The sequence below is a fragment of the Pelophylax lessonae genome (assembly GCF_965119305.1).
Source record: "Pelophylax lessonae genome assembly, chromosome: 10".
In the NCBI taxonomy this organism is placed as follows: Eukaryota; Metazoa; Chordata; class Amphibia; order Anura; family Ranidae; genus Pelophylax; species Pelophylax lessonae.
In genome coordinates, this window is record NC_138777.1 from 201,523,635 (window position 1) to 201,544,091 (window position 20,457).

Here is a 20,457-nt window from a genome sequence, read left to right on the forward strand (position 1 = left end):
AACATCAAGTTCTTGTTGCGCATAAAGCGCAAGATCTTCCATCTGATTCAGTGCTACAACTCTATTAGGCCAAAGTCCTATGAACAGGGGTTGTTTTCCATTGGAGAGAGATGCATGATTTGATGAACTATAGACTTCTTATAAGTTTTGGCCGCTATATTGGAGACCCGAAGAAAGGAAAAGGCCAGCTCCTCTGGAATATGGTAGTCCGTAAATGTCCGAGCTATCCTCCGCACCTCTTTCCAGTAATGACTTCATCCAGATTTTTATTACGCAAAAAAACGAACCCTTGATGAAGTGGGATTACCATGTAACCCATGAAATGCATTTGTTGTCAAATCTTGATAGACTTTTATTTCCACAAGGAAATCTATATCAGGAGTTTTACAGCTCGATGCTCTTTGTTTTATTCTGTTCCCTTTTTGAAGGCTCAGACCTTCTACACGGCATGAAAAACAAAATGCCAACATATTGACAATTGGAATTGCTTTTTTATTACTGAATTTACATTTCATCTTTTGTTTTGAAGAATAGACGTCAGTGAGTTCTGTGTTGCTGTTTTGAGAGCTATATTACCCTTTTCAGGTCACCAAGCCAGGACATCCTCCTGTGGTTCCTGGAGAAATCAGACAGAGATTCTGCTGTTTCTGCACTGGCAGGTCTGAGCGGCCTGGAGGAATGGGTCCCTTCTCTGCCTACCTGTTGCCACATCCAACCAGGAAGCCATGGTGGAGCAGTCATCACTGTTCAAGAACAGAAAAGGTGAGATTGTTACATTTTAGATTCCACTAGTTGCCTCTACAGTGAGAGAAAAAAGTATTTAATCCCCTGCTGATTTTGTATGCTTGCCCACTGACAAAGAAATGATCAGTCTATAATTTTAATGGTAGGTTTATTTTAACAGTGAGAGACAGAATAACAACAAAAAAATCCAGAAAAACCTATTTTTGAAAAAAGTTATAAATTGATTTGCATTTTAATGAGTACTTTTTTTCCCCACACTGTAAGTGGCAAGGTATGACTCCAAGGGTTGAAAGTGGGAAAAATATATCAACCAATAGACTAGACAAATTAGGCACATACCTACAGTGTGTTCCAGAAGGAAGGGAGAGGAATGGATATTTCCATCTGCCATGGGCTGTAAATATCCCCTCTACTTTTTCCTGCTGCATTCTCTATTGTATGCTCGAGAGGAGATAGGATTCATATACAATGTGTGTGTGTATATATATACATGGCCAAAAGTTTAGAGAATGACACAAATATAAATTTTTACAAAGTCTGCTGCTTCAGTGTTTTTTGATCCTTCTTTTTTTTTTTTTTTTTTTTTTTTTTTTTTTTAATGTTACGTTGGTAAACTGAAGTATAATTACAAGCATTTCATAAGTGTCAAAGGCTTTTATTGACAATTACATTAGGTTTGTGCAAAGAGTCAATATTTGCAGTGCTGACCCTTCTTTTTCAAGACCTCTGCAATTCCCCCTGGCATGCTGGCAATCAACTTCTGGGCCACATCCTGACTGATGGCAGCCAATTCTTGCATAATCAATGCTTGAAGTTTGTCAGTATTGGTGGGTTTTTTTTTTTTTGTTCACCTGCCTCTTGAGGATTGACCACAAGTTCTCAATGGGATTAAGGTCTGTGGAGTTTTCTAGCCATGGACCCAAAATGTCCATGTTTTGTTCCCAAAGCCACATAGTTATGACTTTTTCCTTATGGCAAAGTGCACCATCATGCTGAAAAAGGCACTGCTCATCTCTAAACTGTTCTTGGATGGTTGGAGAAGTTAATTCTCAGACAAGAGCCCATTCTGTTGTCTGAGAAGCAACCCCACACATGATTGGTCTCAGGATGCATTGCTGTTGGCTTGACAAAGGACTGATGGTGGTTATCACCTTTCCTCCCCTGGAAAAGGTTTTTTCTGGATGCCCCAAACAATCGGAAAGGGGATTCATCAGAGAAAATGACTTTACCCCAGTCCTCAGCAGTCCAATCCCTGTACCTTTTACAGAATATCAGTCTGTCCCTAAAGTTTTTTTCTGGAGAGAAGTGGTTTCTTTGCTACCCTTCTTGACACCAGGCCATCCTCCAAAAGTCTTCTCCTCACTGTGCATACAGATGTACTCACACCTGTCTGCTGCCATTCCTGAGCAAACTCTGCACTGGTGCTGCCCCGATCCTGCAGCTGAATCAACTGTAGGAGAAGGTCCTGGTGCTTGCTGGACTTTCTTAGGCGCCCTGAAGCCCTCTTCACAAATGCAGTGGAAATGTTTGTGGGATTAAGTTCATTTTCATGGCAAAGAGGGACTTTGCAATTGATTGCAATTCATCTGATAACATTCTGGAGTATATGCAAATTGCCATCATAAAAACTGAGGCAGAAGACTTTGTGAAAATTAATATTTGTGTCATTCTAAAAAGGTTTTCGGCCACAGCTATACACACGCGTATAGTTACATAGTTAATCTGGATGAAAAAAGACACTAGTCCATCCAGTTGAGCCAACATAGAAAAAAAATCACACACACACACAAATAGAAAACCTCCATATACACTATCCTATACACACAGTTGAACCAGAAAAAGATAAAAAAAAAAAATTAATAAAGCATGATCCAATTTGTTCAAGCGGGGGAGGAGGGGGTTCCTTTCTGATCCCCCAAGAGGCAATCGGATATTCCCTGGATCAACGTTATCTTTAAATACGAGTATCCAGTTATATTATGTGTATCTAGGAAAGAATCCAGGCCTTTTTAAAACAATCTAATGAGCTGGCCAGAATCAGCTCTTGGAGGAGTCTATTCCACATTTTTACAGCTTTTACTGTGAGGAAGCCTTTCAGTGTTTGAAGATTAAACATCTTTTCCTACTCCAGATAATATAGACACAACAAGGGGGTAAAGCTGGAATGTCAGGCATAGAATTCTCATGGTGTTCCCAAAATATATTAGAAGCTACTAGGTAACATAACGCCTAAGACTACTATTTCTAGCATGCCCTGGGCCCCCAATTTTTTTTTTTTTTTTTTTAACAAGGGCTTTCTGGCCTGTGCTATGACATTATACATCCTTCCTCGTCACTTCCAGTGGTGGTGCTGGGTGGCATTCCTTGCTGCTGCACTGAATTGCACTCATGTGAAGACATGTGAGCACCTTGCAGTGTACTAATCTTCTTTGCTCATGTGTGCTGATGCCACCCCAGGGGCCGTCCATGACAGCTTGGACCTAGAGCAGGGGTGTCGGACCTACAGCCTACAAGATGGCTATGAATGCAGCACAACACAAAATCCTAGATTGATTGTTTTTGGGGGTAATTTTTGTAAAAATGTGTTTACACTTCTGAAACACATGCAGCCAAAGAAAATGTTGATAGTGTCTTTTTACTAGACTTTTATCTCCTCAGACTTTTATCCTCCCAAAGAAAAATATCCCACTCTTACCAATCAAGCCTTATTCATGTCATCCATTTTCGGCAGCACCTATATTTGTGAGCAGTTATTTTCAAGGATGAAGCAAATTTAGAACCAAAATATCTGATGAGTACCCTTGAGAATTCATTGAGAATTGCTGCTGCATCCATCGAACCAGATATTGTGATCTGCCAGACTTTTTCTGCTCATCAGCTATCCTTATTGTTCGTGAATTTTTTGTGTGGCCCAAAACAATTCCTCCTCTTCCAATATGGCCCAGGAAGGTCAAAGGATGGACACCCCTGGCCCGTATACACAATCAGAAAATTGTACGAAAAATACCACTTTTGAAGCGACCGTACAATAATCTGATTAATAGTACACAGCTTTCGAAAGCGGAGCGCGACAGTTCATCTGATATCAGATAGGACAAACACGAAAATGTTTCTCATACGATACCAGATCGTACGATTTTTGTTGAATTAGCACAGTTCTCATCTGAAAATACAATACAATAGATTAAATCACTTCCAAATTTTTGTTCTGTTGTACAAGAACTTTTGTAACTTTAGTAACCTAATTTTCGATATGAGATTAGCATGGAAAAAAAAAAAAAATATGACGATTATTCGTCCGATAATCTCATTGTGTGTAGCAGGCATTAGAGGTTGTGGGTTCAATGATGCTAGCTGTCATTTATTCCAAAAGACTGAGGACTTTTTGGGGGGAAAAATTGATGTGGGAACAACTCTAGATTGAAGTTGAGTATTGCAGCAAAGACTGCTTTTGTATTTTCTCCTTTAATGTGCTATTATTTTTGTTTGTTTCTTTGCTGGATTCCTAATTTAACCATATTGTATACACACCAAACTGAGACAACTGCTGTGTTTGGGCTCATAGAAGTTATCACGTTTGCTCTCTGCATTGTGTCTTACAGTAGTGAAGATGACGATGATGTTCTATATGAGAAGGTGTCCTGGGATCAGTGGAGGATGCAGTGTTTAGTGGATTTACTGTCTGTGAATCCTCACACCGGATTGGCTGCAGACTTCTTCTTGTACTGCCTAAAGGTAGCTGCAGAAAGCCAAGTGCAGTCTATTTGAATGGTTGTCCTTAGGAAATGAATCCGCTTTCATTCCCCTGATGTCACTACATGGAACTTTGTTTGCTAAGGGTCACAGCTTTTAGCACATTATCCAAACTGTTTGAATAAAGCAGGCCATAGATGGTTGCAATCTCTGCCAGTTCAGCAGGGACCAGCTGACATTCAAACCACCTATTGTCGGGCTAATTGTACCCAAGTCAGTCTATCAGTCGACTTGGGTACAACCAGTGTGTTGGACTTTTACATGCGATTATTGCCCATGTTTGCAGGAAAGAAAATTGCATCATCTATGGCCTTCCTAAGACTGTATTTTTAAACGGAGAGGTGACAGTAGGTCGAGAAGTGAGAGAAGGATGTGACCAAAAGGAAACATTTGCTTACCCTGACTATAAACTTTGCCCTAATGATTAGTGCAAACTCCTAGAAGCAGGGATCAGGACACTGAGGTTATAGTAGAAAATAAGTATTTTCTGGCTGTAGATTTAAACTAGTAAACAACAATATCTCTCCTGCGCTCAAGTGGTATGCGGGAAGGTGAATCTTCTAGGCGGTTTTATGACACAAATGAAGTGGTGTTGCTGCCCCCCTCAGGACCAAGGGTATCCAAAAGGCACTACAAGAGAAGGGCGCACCGACCTTGTGCATTACCACTTAAAAGTTTATTAAAATCAAGGAAGGGTAGCGTACAATATACTCACAAACGTAACATATGAACAAGCATATAGGAAATGGGCACCGCTCGCTTCCAGGACACTTCTCTACTGCTGGATAGCATGATGGCGTCCTCAAAACCTGATGTGGCTTACGCGTTTCGAGGGAGGACCCTCTTCCTCAGAGCCAAAATCGCCACTATTTAACGATTTAATTGCACACGATTTAAACTAGTACCCTTGGGCTTCATGTTCTCTTCTTAATGGTCTGTGTGATCATTAGGCCCATGTAACACTGATGGCAGGCTTCTTCTTGTAACAATGGTTATTTTCTTGCTCTTTGTAGAAGCTGACCCCTATAACGCCAGTAGAAGAAGGTGAAGAGCTCAGACCTAGCTCAGGGGACAGCTTGCTTGACATTGAGCGGAAGCTTACACTTCGCTGCCAGTCGCAAGAAAAATACCTTCAGCTCCTACAGGTTCTCTCTGTGCTGTGCGAAAGGATCTCTGACTCCATCTTCACAGATGTCAAGCAGGTGAGAGATGGATAGTAAGCAATGCTGGCGTCTGGATAATCTTTTAAAGCTGGATAAACAAAGGTTCTGTTCTGGGTCATGTCTTCTTATTTTTTTCTTCACACAGGTGGTAGAATTTGTGTTAATGACTCTAGAGCGGGCCTGTTCAAGCCTTTCCACCTCGGAGGGAGCTACAGTGGCAACCCAGACGCTGAGTATGGCCATGGGACTTGTAGCTGCCATGCTGGGAGCAGTGGAGGTTAGTGCAGTGTGTCTGTAAGGTAAAGTGCATATGTCATTTTGAGAGACAGTATGCTGTAAAGGAGTATGACAAGCCAGCTGCAAAGCACAGATGCTCATAAGGTATCAGAGTGCCCATAAGCTCAGACCTTGCTTCCCTGTATAGATCTGAAAAATCCTAGGGCTCATCTGCCCAAATGGGCATAACCTGTTTATTTTAAGAACCACAACTGCACCAATTTAAGACAAGACATTGAAGCTATTTGGATATGAACAAGGAAAAAGTGAGTGTCTGGAGGAAAATACAAGTGAAGGAACTGACAATTATTGTAATTAAATTGCAATTTTGTCTGAATATTATAATAAGAGCCGCGCTCCTCCTGTGCTTTTATCCCAGCTCACTTTTTTGTTTCATGTTACTGTAGCAGTACCAGTAGGATAGGTTGTGGGAAAGTTGTCTCTTACCTGGGTTCACAGATGCTTGAAGGCTAAGTCAATCTTTTACACCATGTTACATGACAATAGAAATAGAATGGCCGCCCACTCTCCTGGAAGTACTCCATCACAGCACTGGAGCACTGACAGGTAGGTAGTCCTACCTGTCAGTGCTCCAGTGCTGTATTGTTTATCTGTACTTGACACGTTTATATGGGATTTTATGATTGTGTTAATTTTTTTTTTTTTTTTTTAATGGTTTTAAAAAGAAGTGTCAAACTGGCGGCCCTCCAGTTGTTACGAAACTACAAGTCCCATCATGCCTCTGCCTGTGGGAGACATGCTTGTAACTGTCAGCCTTGCAATGCCTCATGGGACTTGTAATTCTACAGCAGCTGGAGGGCTGCCAGTTTGACACCTGGACTTGTATCGGAGTGTGTGGCCATTCCGTTTCTATTGTCGGAATATCGGAGGCGAGCACCTCTGTCTGTGGAGCGCATATGGGCTGAGTGTCCTTACCTGAGGCGGTTGCTGTTTGTGTGGACTAAGGTGTAACATGGTGCCAAATGGACCTCCCCACCCCCCGAATGGCTCCTTCCATGGCAGCTGTGTGGAGGTCTTTCCCCCTCTTAGCCACTGTCACTTTTGAAATCGGCGCGATCTGTGAATGAATGAACTACTAGTCCCGTCTGCCACGGTAGACTTGTGACTTGGAATTGGTGGGACTTTTTGTTCCCAAAGGAATACAAGTGCGGTGACCACCACTCTAGTAATTAATTGACACTTCCTTCAGCCCTTCAACTGAAAGGCTATACCTCCGTGCAGGCAGGAAGCTGCAGGGAAAGTCTGCATGAGCCCTGATTTGCACCCGCGATCCACTGATCCTGGATGCAGTGCTTTGTAGGCTGCTGTAAGCTGCTGCTGCCTCTGTTTTATGAATGCAAAGAGAGAGGAGAGAACCGCTATAGATGGGCACAGTGCTGGCTCGAGTGACGACTCAGGTAAGTATTTAGAAGTGGGGAAGAGGAACTGGGGGCACTACTAGGACAATTTTTACCTAAATATAGGGAATTCCAAGCCTTTACAACCACTTTAAGGTGGACTTATCCTTTAACTACCTCAATACTGGGCACTTAAACCCCCTTCCTTCCCAGACCAATTTTCAGCTTTTAGCGCTGTTGCATTTTGAATGACAATTGCGCGGTCATGCAACACTGTACCTAAACCAAATTTATGTCATTTTTTCCCCACAAATAAAGCTTTCTTTTGGTGGTATTTGATCACCACCAGGTTTTTTCTTTTTTGGTGCACAAATAAAAAAAGACCGAAAAGTTTGAAAAAAAAAAAAAGTTTTTTTGTTTAGGTTATAAAATGTTTTAAATAGATACGTTTTTTCCTGCACTAATGAGCACTGATGACGCCGCACTGACAGGCACTGATGAGGAGACACTGATGGGGTGGCACTGATGGGGTGGCACTGATATGCAGCACTGATGGGCACTGATAGGTAGCACTGATATGCAGCACTGATGGGCACTGATATGTGACACTGATAGATAGCACTGATATGCAGCATTGGTGGGCACTGATAGGCAGCACTGATGGGGACTGATCAGAGGCACTGATGGGCACTGATGGGCACTGATAGGCAGCACTGATGGGCACTGATGGGTGGCACTGATCGGCACTGATGGGGGGCACTGATAGGCAGCACTGGTGGGCAATAATGGGCACTGGTGGGCGGCACTGATAGATGGCAATAACGGGCACTGGTGGGCAGCACTGATGGATGGCATTGGTGGGCAGCACTGATAGGGGGGCACCACTGGCAGGCTCTCTGAGCCCTGTTTGCCATCCCTGGTGGCCATGGTGGGCATCCCTGGTGGTCATGGGTGGGCATCCCTGGTGGCTCTAGTGGCATCCCCTCCCCCCAGGGCTGCACTGGTAATCAATCATCTGATTACCAGCACAGACCCCCCCTGTGATCAGTGAGTAATTAGAAATACTCACTGATCACCCCGGCTGCAGAATCGATCCTCTCCTTCTCCTCACACTGACAGGATCTGTCAGGAGGAGAAGAGATCGAAGCCGTTACAACGGCTATATTGACATTACATGACGGCTGTGATTGGTCACAGCCATCATGTGATCAGGAGGGCCAATCACAGGGCCCTCCTGCCGAGTGATGTTGCTCTGTGTCCTAGGGACACAGGCACATCGAGATCGCGCCGCTGCGCGTGCCCGCGGCGGCGCAATCTCTCTCCTTCTGAAGGACGTTCCGGAACGTCCATTCAGAAGGACGAGACTCCCACCCGGCCGTATATGTACTATGGCCCGGGTGGGAGGTGGTTAAAGGAAGAGAAGACGAGCTTTAGAAAAAAACAGGAGGTAGAATCGATTTGTGTGCATAGGGGTAGGGGGTTAAAGAGTTAATCCTATTTAAAGGTTACTAAGCTATTATTTAGCAGCTGGTGACGAAGCATTAATTCAGAAAGAGGGCATGACTCACTTTTCCATGAGCTTCCTGGATCATTATATCGGTCAAGTAAAATGGGTCAGACATGTAACCATTCCCATCATCTAAAGATTACTGCATACATTGAGTTTTAGGTTACTCGGTGTTCCCATTGTGAGATTGTAGGGTGCAGTATAGTGGCTAATTGTCTCTTCTTGACTAGTTTGTTCTTTTTCGCATTGTTCTGTCATGATAAAAGTGTCTTATGACTGATTAGTTCACTTGAACTATTTTTGTTCTTTGTGTCTTATAGTGTTTTTATATTCTGCAATTCTTTGTTTTTTTTTTCTGATACACTCGATTAGTCTTTATGTATAAACTGATCAGTGATGAAATGTTAAGAAAAAGGTTTACAGGACGTTTATGAAGATGTGTGAAAAAGATTTGTAAGTTATCGACAGAATCAGCAGCATAACTAGAAATATAGGGCCCCAATGCTCAGAGTTTTAAAACCTTATATGACGGCTAAGATTTGTAGTTCTACAAAAAAAAAAGTTTAAAGAAGCTTATCATAAATCAATAGGCTATACGGTATTTTGTGCAAGAGCTTTAATAATTTTGTCATAATATCAAATATCATTATAGTTATTTTTGTTTGTTTAGGGAATTTGTAGCAACATTTGTAAAAAAAAAAAAAATGTATACATTGCAGCAGAGCTCCAACCAGATACTCTTTACCTGGTGGCTGGTGCTCCATGGGGGGGATGGCTATACCCCCCCAGTCGCCGGCTTACTCACCTTCTGACCCTGGGCAGGCGGCGGCTTCCCCCCCCAGTCTCCTCCCTCCTCCTCCTTGGCCAATAGCATGGCTTCTCCTTTCGGCCAATCGGGAAACAGGTCTCAGGACCTGCTTCCTGATTGGCCAGGAGGAGAATCAGTGTGGCAATAGCGAGTCATCCTTCACTATTGTCACACAACTGGGTGGACTCGGCGCAGTGCTCTGCACCCCGAGCCTACCCTTTTTTGAAGCCTATTATAGCCTCTAGCTCTAATCATGTGCTTCAAAAAAAAACAAAAAACCCATTTGGAATCCATGCGTCCAGGGCCTTGCATGTAGATTAGAGGGCCGGACTCATGGATAGGGGGGATGGGCCGCCACTGGTGAAGAAGGATCTGGGTGTATTGGCAGATCATAGGGTTAATAATGGCACACAATACCAAGCTGCAGTTTCCAAAGTGAGCAAAATCCTTTCTTGTATTAAGAGAGGTATAGACTGCAGAGAGAGAGATCATTTTGCCCCGGTACAAATCGTTAATAAGACCTCATCTGGAATATGCAGTTCAGTTTTGGGCACCAGTTCTTAAAAAGGATATCGGGGAACTGGAGAAAGTGCAGAGAAGGTCAACCAAACTGATTAGAGACACAGGGGAGCTCAGCTATGAGGAAAGATTAGAGGAACTGAATTTATTCTCTCTTGAGAAGAAGAGATTAAGGGGGGATATGATAAACATGTATAAATACATAAGGGGTTCATATAGTGAACCCCTTAGTTGGGTTATTCACTTTAAGTTCATCACGGAGGACAAGGGGGCACTCTTTACGTCTACAGGAAAAGAGATTTAATCTCCAAATACGGAAAGGTTTCTTCACAGTAAGAGCTGTGACAATGTGGAATAGTCTCCCTCGAGCTGGTTCGGGCCAGCTCTGTAGATTGCTTTAAAATAGGGCTTGGATTCTTTCCTAAATGTACATAATATAACTGGATACTCACATTTATAGAAAAAATTGATCCAGGGAATATCTGATTGTCTCTCAGGGGATCAGGAAGGAATTTTTCCCCTGTTGGAGAAAATGTGATCATGCTTTGCTGATTTTTTTGCTTTTTTCTGGATCATCTGTGGGCATGGGATTGTGTATATGGGATTGTAAAAAAAAATGTTTATTTTCCTTTTTATTGTTGAAGTAGATGGCCTTGTGTCTTTTTTTTTCAACCAAACTAACTATGTAACAGACTCTGTGTGACTGTTCTGCAAATTAACTAAACATGCATGCGGGCACCTTGAAGGGCCAACTTATTATCTAGAGCAGCCTTTTTCAACCTAGGTGCCTTAAGCTTTCTTCAGGGGTGCCTTGGCAAAATGCCCAAAAATTGCCCCAAAACTGTATACAAGCCGGTGGGTGGATGAAACCTGCCTTTTAATTACACAAAGCCACAGGTTTTCATTGTACACCATTACAACCTTCTAACTGCCAACCTCCTAACAACCAATGACATCATCATTTGATAAGGAGGATGTCAGTGCCTGCATATTATCCTTGTTTGACCCTCCCTTGCCTCTCTCTATCAGCTTTGGGGTCTCATTAGCTAAGTGAGGGAGAAGAGAAACCTTGGAATACTAGTCAGTACCAGTTTTCAAAAGTGTTTTTGCTTTGGAAGAATAAATCACCTTTAACGTTGGGTCCTACGCATATTGATGCTGCTGCATTATGTGCAACTATCAGAATAGTTTTTACATTTTAGAATTGGGGCGTCTCAAGACTGTCCATAATTTTGGCGGGTGCCTCGAGATTTCTCCTTAGTTTTAAAGGGTGCATTGACTGAAAAAAGGTTGAGAAACACTGATCTTGAGGACAAGTGAAATCTGTACAATGGGTACGTTTAAGTGATACTGTCAAAAAAAGCTGCTAAATGTCATAAAGTAATTCGGTGCCTGCACATACATGATATGTCCAAATGTTTGTGGTAGAGATCGACTGATTATCGGCAACACGGATAGATCGGGGGCAGATCTGCACTTTCCCCGAGATTTCGGAATCGGCTTTTGATTTACCGATATTAACGGTATTTCAGGGAAAGTGCTTGTACAGGGATGATGCCTGCAGCTAGAGGTATCACCCCGGTCCCGGTGTCCATATCCAACAGTCGGCTTTCTTGTAATGACAACCGATGCGGCTGAGAAGTCATTCCAAGGAGTGGGAGGGGACGCCCCCCCCCCTCTTCCCACTGCCTTCCGCAGCTCGCTCGGGTCTCCCGTCCCACCGGGAGACCCGGGAATCCTACCTTCACTGCCGCCGTCTGACCTCGGTCTCCATTTCTTTGCATTTGGCACCGTTGCGTACCCGGAAGTGACGTCATCACATGACATCACTTCCGGGTACTGGCGGCGCCGAATTAAAAAAACTTACAGCATTCAAAACACCCAAACTTGGCGTTTTGAATGCTTTTAAGTGCAGAGGAGGGATTTGGGACCCCCAGATCCCTCCACCACAGTACCTGTAGACAAAAAAAAAAAATGCCCGAAAATATCGGCCGATATCCGATGACCAAAATATCGGTATCGGTATTGGCGGTAAAAAAACGATATTGGTCGATCACTAGTTTTTGGACACCTGATCATGACACATATGCTATATGGACAGAAGTAAGTGGTTGCCCCTCCAAATTATTGAGTTAAGGTGTATTTCTTCAGCATACAAAGGCATTTTAGACAATTGTGGGCTTCCACTTGTGTTGTAAATGTTTTGTTCCATTGTTCCTGTGCCAATAAGCCAGCTCCATAAAGACATGGTTTGACAAATCTGTTGTGAAGGAACTTGAATGGTCTGCACAGAGCCCTGACTTCACCCTCCTTGAATTCCATCTGTGAGCCATGTCCTCTTGTCCAACGTCAGTACCTGACCTCATTAAAATGATTGTACACAAACACCTAGCAAAACAACCCATTCAGTTTAAAATTTAAATGAAAGGCTAAATGTGTGTATAGATATAAAACATTGTAAATACTTTTTCTCTAGCGCTCATTGACAGACGTAGTCCTCGGTGATACAGCACCTTCGGGTTATGTTGCCTCCACAGGAGCAGGACTAGACAGGAAATTAAAAAGCTCTGGCCACACCCTAGGGGCAGTCCCAGAGGGTATATCCTCTCTCTCTCTGCCTCAGCAAATCAGTTATTTTCTGTCTAGTTAGGAGTAAGGACCTAGATACCTTGCTGGGATCTTAGGTCCTGGCAAGATTTTTTTCTTAAAAGATTTTTTAGACAGCTTTTTTTCTCCAGTGTTCCTGTGAGATCTTCAAGCAAGAAAGCTGAACTGGGCGACGGGCTGGATGTTGAGATCCGGTGGTCACCCCAGTTCAGCCTACGAGCGCGTGCAGGCCATAGCTCCGCGCTGGGTCGGCCGCAACAAAGTCCCATTAAAGGACTGACCCCGCGAGTTAAACGTCTCGCTGAAACGCCAAAGACCATGAGTCACGGCGTCCATATCGGTCGACAGCCCTCCCGCCCTGGTGGAGAGGGGTACTGTCAGGAGTTGGTGCCCGCCTGGTTCCGGTATGGTGAGTAGTATGTTCCCCCTTTTCCCCTGACGGGTCTTGTGGTGAACGCGGGCCCCTCTCTGTATGGTAAGATAGAGTCCCTCTCTATCCTATAAATGAGACAGATCCTCCTACTTTGAGTGTGATTTTATGTGCAAAAAGCCAGGAGGCTTGGTTTGGGAGCTAACAATCTAATTGTATACATGTTAAAAAGATTGTAATCAGTGGCATTCTGGGAATCTTACGGTGATAAGAATAAGCTACCTACCAGTCAGAAGCCACGGACATGTAGACTGCCTTCCTAATCAGATCTCCAGCTATTAGCAGGCCTCCCGAATGGCCATGCGGTCCGCCAGGGCCGGTACCGCCAACCACGCCAAATCCCCATGCAGAGAGAGTGTTGTGTGCCCTGCAGCACACCGCTATTCAGTACAGGCCGCCGCCATTTTTTTTGCTGGATCGCACGAGCCGCCATTTTGGTGTAGCCTCGTGTCTCCAGCATGGGGGCGGCCATGTTTGAGGTGATCCAAACACCTCGTGGAGCTAGGGGAGGCGCCGGAAGGCGTGCAGAGGGGCGGAGCCGCCTCCTTTCTTCCTGGGCAGCCAGCCAAAAGACTTCCTGTTTGTCAAGACAGCTCTGTAACCTGTTGCAGTTAGACTCTGAGCATCAAGTGGTGAGCCTGGGGGTCTATCTCTCTCTCTCTCGATCGATAGGGATCCCTAGCAGGTAACACTAAGGGGCTTTTTGTGGCGCTGGGGGTCTGAAAAAAAAAAAAAAAAAAAAATTATTTTTGAATTATATTATCCAGGAAGTGACTGGAATTATCATGGACCCTGCCACACATATTCCCCCACCTGTTTCCCTCGAGGGGGCCACGGGACCCGCCGGTGCACAGAGTGTAGAGTCATTTACAGCAATCTTGGAGTCTATGGTGGCTCGGGTGGAGGCGGCCTGTCAGGGACGGGGGTCAAGGAAGCGACCCCCGCCTACCCCTATACTATCTGACACCTCTGACTCAGATTCAGAGATGGTCACTGCAGTTGCAGGTTCCTCTGCAAGGGCTGTTGTCTCAGGTAAAGCCCCCTCAGACAGTGAGGAGGACGTTTCTTCTCCCGCTATAATTCAGGAAGAAGCATTGGTGGACGCACTAGTTGTGGCAGTGCAGGAAACCTTAAAACTTGAGGCTTTACCGGCAGAGGCAACTGAAACAGAGATTCCTTTTTGGTACTAATAAGCCCATCAAAACGGTGAAGGTTTTTCCTGTACCCAAGTGTTTCGGTAATCAGATTAAAGGAGAATGGGAGCATTCTAAACGTACCTTTACTATTTCCAAGCGTATTGCTAGACGCTATCCATTTGAGGAATCCATCATTAAGAAATGGACGGTACCACCAGTGGTGGATCCACCTATTTCCAGGCTGAATAAGGCCACGGTTATCCCAGTAGAGGACACTTCGTCCTTTAAGGATCCGGTGGATCGAAAGATGGAAGCAGAGTCCCGCACCATCTTCTCTCTGATAGGGTCAGCATTTAGACCAGTAATTGTTATTGGTCTAGTTTCCCAGACACTTACGGAATGGGCGAGAATGGTACGCCAAGACTTTAGGGGAAAAGATATTCCCCAGGAGACATCTGATTTGATGGAACAGATTATACAAGGGCTACAGTTTATCTGTGACGCAGCCTTGGACACTACTCCCTTATTAGGGCATGCATCTATGTCATCGGTCATCCTCAGACGTGTGCTGTGGTTAAAATGCTGGTCAGCTGACCTAGGTTCCAAAAAGACCTTGACAAATCTCCCTTTTCAGGGGAATCGTCTATTTGGGGCCAACCTAGATGAAATCATTAAGGATGCCACTGGGGGCAAGAGCACTTTTTTGCCACAGGCTGCTAAAGCTAAGGGACCTCGCAACAAGCGAGGACCTTTCTTTACCGCCCATAAAGGGCGCCCGGCTGGTACAAGCGGGAAAGGCAAGACTCCTCCAGGAGGGTTCAAGAAGGGCTGGTCGGACAAGCAGAGGACCAACCCAGCCAAACCCGAAGCAAAGGAGTACACAGCCTGAAGGTGCGCCCCCACCCGGTTTCAGGGGGGGGGGACGTTTTCACCGGTATTCAGGACATTAGATCGAGCATCAACCACTACTACCGGTGCGATTCTTCCCTTCCAACATTTAAGTACTACAGGAAGCGGTAGTTACCGTTCCCTGAATAGATCTTTTCCTTTACCTTTTCCTAAGATTAGTCCCTATACCTCACAGGAATCTGATCTGGTTGACCAGATAGGCCAAGTAGCCTCTAGTCGGGTGACTTCGGTCCCTGAGGTTCAACCAGAAAAGATCACCCTTCCTGATAACAATCAGGTATCTGATAAATGTGTGGGAGCAGAAAACGACCAGACTTTCTCGGATGGTCGGGGCCAGATACCTCTAGGGACGCCTGGTTCAGATTCTATCAGCGCCAGTGGTCCTAGAAATTCTAGGCTGGCCTCCTCAAGCCGGCCTGGCCGACTTGGACATGCTAGTCGCAGACGTTCCGTGGGAACTTCGTCTCAGGGAGTGTCTGTGGTCTCAAGGACCAATTTACCATCATGCTTTACAGTCGCTGGTTTTAATGGCCTGGCCATTGAGACCCAAGTACTGAAGGACAGAGGTTTGTCTACTTCAGTCATTCCTACCCTTATTAAAGCAAGGAAAGCGACTTCCAGCAAGGTCTATTATCACACATGGAAGACTTATATTGCGTGGTGCGAATCTTTAGGATTTCCTCCACGTACCTATTCGGTGACTCGAATATTGGCCTTTTTGCAACAAGGGGTTGAGCAGAAGCTAGCCTTGAGCACCATCAAGGGTCAAGTTTCAGCATTAGCAATCTTCTTTCAGAAGCCTTTAGCTACCAAATCCTTGGTGCGGAATTTCATCCAGGGGGTGCGGCACCTGGCTCCACCAGTCCGCGCGCCCTTACCGCCCTGGGATCTTAATTTGGTTTTGTCGGTTCTACAGAAACCTCCCTTTGAAAACATCAGGGAGATTCCCTTGCTTACTTTATCCCAGAAGGTGGCCTTCTTGGTGGCTATTACTTCTGCTCGCAGGGTGTCAGAACTGGCTGCATTATCATGCCAGTCCCCATACCTAGTGATTCATAGGGATAAGGTAGTACTTCATCCTAAGCCATCTTTTCTTCCTAAGGTGGTTTCAGATTTTCATCTGAATGAAGATATTGTACTACCTTCCTTGTGTCCTCAGCCCAAGCATCATCGGGAACATGCGTTGCATTCCTTAGATGTGGTTCGGGCAATCAGGGTATACCTGAAAGCTACGGAATCATTCCGTAAGACGGATTCACTTTTTGTGATCACGGATGGCCCCAGAAAGGGTTTGCCTGCATCTGCCGCGACCATTGCTAAATGGATTAGACAAACGGTGGTACAGGCTTATTCTGTTAAGGGTCAGAGTCCTCCGTTCCCTGTTAGGGCGCACTCCACTCGAGCACTCAGTACTTCCTGGGCCTTTCGCCATCAGGCGTCAGTGGTCCAGGTATGTAAGGCGGCCACCTGGTCGTCGGTACATACCTTTACAAAGTTCTATAAAATTGATGTGACGGCATCGGCGGATGCCTCATTTGGCCGCAAGGTTTTGCAGGCCGCAATTTGAGGAGACCGGTGGTTTACCTCGAGGGTTTTTTCTGTTTGAGAAAAAAAAAAAAAAATTTTTTTCTCTTTTTTGTTGAGTCTCATCATTAAGGATGAGCATTGTAAACTTCTAGTTGGCACCGGTTGGGCCTTCTAGATTGGGATTTGATTTTCATTTTCCCACCCCTCATTTGTGATACTGCTCTGGGACGTCCCGAAGGTGCTGTATCACCGAGGACTACGTCTGTCAATGAGCGCTAGAGAAAAATGGATTTTTGTAAGATCTTACCGTAAAATCCTTTTCTCTTAGCTCATTGACAGACGTAGTCCCCGCCCCTCTGTTTTTTTAGTTGGGTTGGGTTAAAATCTCTAAAGACTGCTTTTTCACATAACTGATTTGCTGAGGCAGAGAGAGAGAGAGGATATACCCTCTGGGACTGCCCCTAGGGTGTGGCCAGAGCTTTTTAATTTCCTGTCTAGTCCTGCTCCTGTGGAGGCAACATAACCCGAAGGTGCTGTATCACCGAGGACTACGTCTGTCAATGAGCTAAGAGAAAAGGATTTTACGGTAAGATTTTACAAAAATCCATTTTTTTTTTTTTTTTATAAGTGATCACATACCATCTGTTCTTAGCTGCATAAGAGCTGGAGGGGAGAAGCAGCAGCTTACTGATCTTCTAAGTGAGTTACTGTGCAGCAGTGTGTCAGGACAAGTCTGATCATTGGAGGAGAGCAGGCTGAGTTCCCAGCATAGCTAGAGAACTGACCACGATGTGTTCTCCTGTTTATTGTGGTCAGTTTTTAGTAGGAAAGCAGAGGGACTGGCAGGAGCACCAGGGATTTCACACAAAGGAAGCAATACAAAGAGAACAGGATACTTTTTCATATAAATACATGGTACAACAGCCATATATCAGGAATAGGAAATGCTGGGGAAACAAACACTTTAACCACTTCTGGACCGGAAGGATTTGCCCCTTTAATGACCAGGCCTTTTTTTGCGGTTCGGCACTGCGTTACTTTAACTGACAACTGCATGTTCATGCGACGCTGTATCCAAATAAAATTGATGTCCTTTTTTTTCCCCACAAACAGGGCTTTCTTTTGGTGGTATTTGATCACCTCTGGGTTTTTTTGATTATGCGCTATAAACAAAAAAAGAGCAACAATTTTGAAAAAAAAGCAGTATTTTTCACTTTCTGCTATATAACCTTCCCAAAAAAAATGTAAAAATATAAATTTTTGGTCAATTTGTATTTTGCCACATATTTTTGGTAAAAAAAAAATCCCAATAAATGTATTTTGATTGGTTTGCACAAAAGCTATCATGTCTACAAACTAGGGGAAAGATTTATGTCATTTTATTTTATTTAATTTTTTTACTAGTAATGGCGGCAATCTGCGATTTTTAGCGGGACTGCGACATTGCGGCGGACAGATCGGACCTCTAACTGACATTTTTTGTCACTTTTGCAGGGGACCAGTGACATTACTACAATAATCAGTGCTACAAATATGCACTGTTACTGTAATAATGACACCGGCAGGGAAAGAGTTAACACCAGGGGTGATGAAAAGGTTAAATGTGTACCTAGGGGGTGATTCTAACTGTGGGGGGGGATGGAAACAGGGCTCCTGTGTTCCGAGATAGCAGAAACACAGGAGCCCTGTTTCAGTCAGTGACAGATGAGCGGTGTGCCGTGTTTACAACAGCACACCACCTTCCGTCAGTCCCTGCAGCGATCACCGGGTTCCCAACGGCCATTGCAGCCGCAGGACCCGTTGCTCAGCTGCAGGGCTGGAGAGCAGGCGCGCGATTGCGGCACGGGCGCCCGCGAACCGACATACCCCCTACGTCAGTTTGCGCAGGAGAGCCAGCCTGCCGCAATATATCTGTGGTGGCTGGTCTTAAAGTGGTTAAGCAAGGAAGTATTTGGCATATTGCACAGTAGAGTAGGGACTGGCGCGTTGATACATTTGGCCAGCTTGAACTTGTATTGCAATTTATGCTGTGATCTGAGATAGCTCCGGAATGACAACCAGTTTGTTTATTTTGAGATACGGATAAACAAAAAAAGCCAAAACAAGTTAATAGTCCAAAGTACAGGTGCAACAACTCAACAGCAGGCTCACTGCCAATCCTTTGGTCCCGCGCTGGGGTTAGGGCTTCTCCATGGCCAAGGGTGCCAGACAGGCCACAAAGGGGGGTGTCAGCAACCAGGGTCTCCGCTTGTCTGAGAGCTCACACTTAACTCACAGCTTGTGAGCCTCTCTTCACTCCACTTCCCTGACAAAGGTGCTGATTTCCCTCTGCCGCCTTTCAAGCCTCTCCTACCTGGGGCTTATCTCCTTCAGGACCGGAGTCCTGGTAGTCAGGGTTTGGAGGTTCTTCCCACCAAAATCTCTTCGCACCTCTGAAATTCCTGGTCCCTACAACGGACTTATCAAACCAGAGAGTACTGGAATTTACCCCTTTCTCTAGCCAAACACCCCTGGAACACCTCACCCTGCATGGATGAGAACCCCTGAGTACAGCAATGTCTTCACAACTGTCCCCCTTAAAGGGACCACAACCCATATATCGGGGCAGTGTACCTGTTGTACAGGACACATTCCCAGTGTCCTGTACAATGCGTACCAAGAATCCCTGATTTTATGCACAGGTTTGCTAGAAATGTTCTAGGTTGTAAAGCAGTGTCTAGGGGGTTAATTCAGAATTTTCATTGACCATTTCCCACAGACACTCCAAATTGTTTTTTGGAAAGCCATCCCAGAGGAGTAGAAGCTGTTATACCTTTAAATGGGTCCAACTCTATACTAATGTCAAAATTGGCCAAAAATGATTGGTTCAGCAGGAACTGGTCGACTTTCGGATCGTGTGTACAGCTCACAACCGACTTCTGTTGGAACAGGCATGCTGGAAGACCTGCACCCTTTCGGCATCGAATCAGTGCTGGCATTGTGTCCTGCTTGGGGGGCCCAATGCCAGAACAAAATAGCACAGCAGGGGAGTTGGGTTAGTTCAGCAATCTGTCAGGTTTTTTTCTCATTCAGCCCCCTGAAACTTCAAGTGTGGACTTTATGCCTTTGACTTTGAAGTGGGATGTCCTGCAAACTCATGTGGTCAGGTATCTACAGACATTTGGCCATAGAATGCCTAAATGAGTAAAGCTCAGGTGCTTCTTTGTGATGGAACTTGCCTGCCTCCTACAATACCTTCCTGTTGGTCAATGAGGCAGTATAGAATGGGGGTGGTGGGTGGATTCTGACACTTCCCGGAGGTGTCGTAGGTTTGCTTGTTCAGAACCGCTCAAAATTCAGGATACAGGAAGCAATAAAACTTGCATCATGCATATACAGGCATCTCTAACAGACACCTATACACCTCCACCATAATGCATAGTATGCAATATTTTGTAAGAGAGAGTAGGAAGGAAAGTGATGATGACTCCTGCCCAGCCCTGTAGTAAACTGGCACAGAGCAGACATCTAGGAGCCCTTCAGAGAGTCGGGAAAGTGACCTAATTGCAGCCTCTCCTATAATCCAACCTGTAATCTAGAAGAGTGTTACTCAACATTATTATATAAGTACCATTTATAACCGGAAAAGTTTGAGTGTCCTTGTTATGTGTTCGCTTTCCTCAAATGTACCCTTTATAGCCGTATTTCCCGACCTTTTTTTTCAGTCAAGGCACTCTTTAA

General features: G+C 44.7%; 1 protein-coding gene across 1 annotated transcript in view; it reads left to right on the forward strand.

The window, feature by feature from the left end:
• Positions 1-20,457, forward strand: part of TANGO6 (transport and golgi organization 6 homolog) — a 121,503-nt gene that overhangs the window by 34,584 nt on the left and 66,462 nt on the right. The window contains exons 9-12 of the mRNA XM_082270386.1: positions 586-762; positions 4,347-4,479; positions 5,511-5,699; positions 5,806-5,937. Of these exons, the coding sequence (XP_082126512.1) occupies positions 586-762; positions 4,347-4,479; positions 5,511-5,699; positions 5,806-5,937 (631 nt within the window). The remainder of the gene's footprint in view (positions 1-585; positions 763-4,346; positions 4,480-5,510; positions 5,700-5,805; positions 5,938-20,457) is intronic.